The sequence below is a fragment of the Clinocottus analis genome, unplaced genomic scaffold (genome assembly GCF_023055335.1).
Source record: "Clinocottus analis isolate CAN_PGR_092001 unplaced genomic scaffold, fCliAna1.0.p SCAF_15, whole genome shotgun sequence".
In the NCBI taxonomy this organism is placed as follows: Eukaryota; Metazoa; Chordata; class Actinopteri; order Perciformes; family Cottidae; genus Clinocottus; species Clinocottus analis.
In genome coordinates, this window is record NW_027175876.1 from 17,147,590 (window position 1) to 17,150,803 (window position 3,214).

General features: G+C 50.0%; 1 protein-coding gene across 1 annotated transcript in view; it reads right to left on the reverse strand.

The window, feature by feature from the left end:
- Positions 1-888: 888 nt before the first annotated feature.
- fbxo16 (F-box protein 16) overlaps positions 889-3,214 on the reverse strand; it is a 4,362-nt gene continuing 2,036 nt past the window's right edge. The window contains exons 4-8 of the mRNA XM_068577557.1: positions 3,060-3,214; positions 2,436-2,965; positions 2,230-2,305; positions 1,527-1,806; positions 889-995 (exon numbers count right to left, since the gene is read on the reverse strand). The exon at positions 3,060-3,214 is cut by the window's right edge and continues 52 nt beyond it. Of these exons, the coding sequence (XP_068433658.1) occupies positions 889-995; positions 1,527-1,806; positions 2,230-2,305; positions 2,436-2,965; positions 3,060-3,214 (1,148 nt within the window). The remainder of the gene's footprint in view (positions 996-1,526; positions 1,807-2,229; positions 2,306-2,435; positions 2,966-3,059) is intronic.

Genomic DNA, 3,214 nt, shown 5'->3' on the forward strand with positions numbered 1-3,214 from the left:
CTAACTAGACGCTGCACGTTCTCAAGATGCCGTCTTATATTAAAACTATATTTACAGCTCATGTCTCCCGAACAAAAACATTTCTTCTCCATGATTTTCTGGTTCCTCGTGTGAAGAATCAGGAGTCCAGCGTGCAGCCGCTCTCCATAATGTTCACCTCCGACCTCTCCTCCATCCTGCATCTAACTAGCACATTTGCAGAATGCGCTAGTTAGCCCGCGAGCTAACAGCGAGCTATGAGCTTCCCAGTTTCCATCGCGCAGAGTGAGAGGCCTCCAGGAGGCGCTACAGAGTCCACAGGGAATAGATACAGATACAGATTCTCTCTTCTTCTACTCTACAAATGAAAGAGTTCTTCTTTTTCTCTATAAGTTAAATAAGACCAACCACTTGACGAGGTGCCTACAGCGCCACCTGAAGTACCGGAGTGTGTGGTGCAGAGTATTTCTGTCAGAGTGAGGAAGACGGAACCAGAACCGGCTGTTTAACCAGCAGAGAGAGAGAGAAGAGAGAGAGACATAGAGACAGACAGAGGTGAGATGTGATTGGTCAAAGAGGTGAAGGAGCATCGAGCTGCTGCAGAAACTGAAGCAAGGCAGCAGGAGACATGACAACATCATTACAATACATGGAGGGGATTTATGAAAAACAGTTACATTATAAAATAGATATAACTTTTAATTATTATTATTGTTATTTTTTTAATTAGATTATAAAATAGATACAACTTTGGGATTCTGTTTAGGTCTTCAGAGAAGGCCGAGCTGGTCCTGACGGCCCGACACTATATATATATATCTATATATACAGACATATATATATATATATATATATATATATATATATATATATATATATATATATATATATATATATATATATATCAATCTACACCTTCTGACTGTAGCGCTGTGGTTCTGGTCCTGGAGCCGTGGTTCTGACGTCCTGCTGGTGTGTGTGTGTGGCGCCGGTCCAGGACTGGAACAGTGGTGTACCTGGGATTGATTGATAGAAACGTTCACCTCGTTACTGATGTTCCACGTCCGAAACAGAAGCATTATTGTACTAACTAGTACTACTAGTATTACTGGTATTTATACTACTGATTCTTCACTGTGAGATATAACTGATATAACTTCATTTTGTTTTCTTTGTGACTGAAGTTGAAACATTTCTGTTCCTCTTTGTCTGTTAACGCATTTGAGACTTTATGTTTTCTGATGTTTCCTTTGACTTTTTGTCAGATGTCAGCTGCTTTGTACCTTCAACGTAAAAGAAGACATAAAAAAGGATCCTATAAAAAACTTCTAATTTTTTGCTTTAAATTAAAAAATACAAAATACTCAGAATCAATAATTTAGCTCCACTCAGAAGTACCAAAGACATGAAACATATGCAACCAGGTCACACGCAGCACTTTCTTGCAGATTCGGTTCTTTATAAACCATAATTGCTCCTGACGCGCGTCTTGCTGCTGGTTGCATCACGCTCAGCCCAGAGGGAGCGGAGGAGCTGGGAACGCTTACTGGGAGCGCTGCGCTGGGAGCGCTGGGACGCCCTGAGCGCCTCCACGCTCAGCCGGGGCACCGCCGACCTCACCGGGCCCGGACGGACGCCGGCGTTCCACCGGGTCAGCCGCAGCAGGCTCTGGGCGGTCTCCTTGGTGAAGGGGGGGTCGTGACTGCACGAGGCCCAAAGTGGACGAAGAGGAGGAGGAGGAGGAAGAGGAGGAGGAGGAGGAAGGTGTTGGGGAGGAGGAGGAGGAGGAGGAGGGTGTTGGGGTCTGCTGTTGGAGCTGAGGAACATCTAAAGGAGCCGAGACACAAAAGTAATCAGAGAACTGGAGTTACATTAATAACCAAAATGCCGCGTGATTCCAGATGTATTGAGTTATATTCCACATGAGCTGCTGCTTTCAGGCACAAAAATAATGTATGAGGATTTCTCCAAAGTCTGAATATGAATTGCATCGGTGTCCTCTATCTCACCCCTCCCCGCCCCTCCCCCTCCCTCAAACCCCACCGTCAGCATCATTTGGCTGCGTCTCCCTCTCGTCATTAGCATGCTCTCTCTGTGTGTAAACGCTGCTCCATAATGCATGATGCCTGCTGGCTGCGCCGTCTCCAGAGAGTCCCCCATCGTTTACCCCGCTCATCCCCCCCTTTGAGTCAGACACGGGGGTCACAGCCTCAGTGGGCTCGTGGTGGTGATGGATGGCGCGTGGCTCACCAGCGCTCTGGCTTTGCGCAGCTTGTAGTGCGCCTCAGTCCTCCGGCTCCACGATGAGGCCCCGACAGCCACCGGCCTGCAGGGACACACTGTTATGGACCTGGAGGATTCATATATATATATATATATATACATATATATATATAGAAAAAATCTTAATAATAACACGATGGCGTCACGTGTGAGGTGAGTGTGTGCAGCCTCACGCGCTGAGCGCCGGCTCACTGAGCTCCGGGTTGTCCAGGTAGTTGAAGCGTCGCGTGTCTTTGGGTCGCCTGTCAGCGTCTCTCCACGGCAGCTTCTCCTTCCTGAGCTCCGTCCCGGAGAAGCCTCCTGGGGGTCGGGTGGAGGACGCTGAAGGCTCCTCTCTGGTGGAGGCCTCACGTCTCCGGCTGACGGCTGAACCCTGCTGCTGCTGCTGCTGCTGCTGCTGCTGATGCTGCTGCTGTTGATGCTGCTGCTGCTGCCGCTGCCGGGCCGCGGCGGCCTGCAGGCGGACGCCGGGCTCTTTACACATCGCTGCATTTGAAAGTAGTTGCCATGTTTGTGAGCCGCAGCGAGCTGCTTCTGGATCTGATCTGCTGACCTGCAGCTCCTGCACGGTGTGGATGTAGTGTCGCTTCCAGACGCCCTGCTCCAGAGGGGCGGGGCTGAAGCCCACGCACCAGCCCAGCCTCACACACTTGGGCATCCACAGCTGGTCCAGTTCCACGATGCTCCTCCAGTGCCAGCTCACCTGCAGAAGGAGAAGAAGGAAAACCACTCCCAGAGTGAGTGACCTTCATGTTTATACTGTATATATATACATATATATTATGGTGTCTGTGTACCCGGGCGCATCGACAGAGGCTGCGTGGGTCCAGGAAGGAGAAGAGGTAGAGGCAGAGGGCTCTGGGCAGCATGCAGCAGAGGTCTGCGGCCTGCAGGGGGAGCCGTCGGCCCACGCTGAGGCTCAGGAAGCTCAGCTGCTCCACCGAACAGCTCA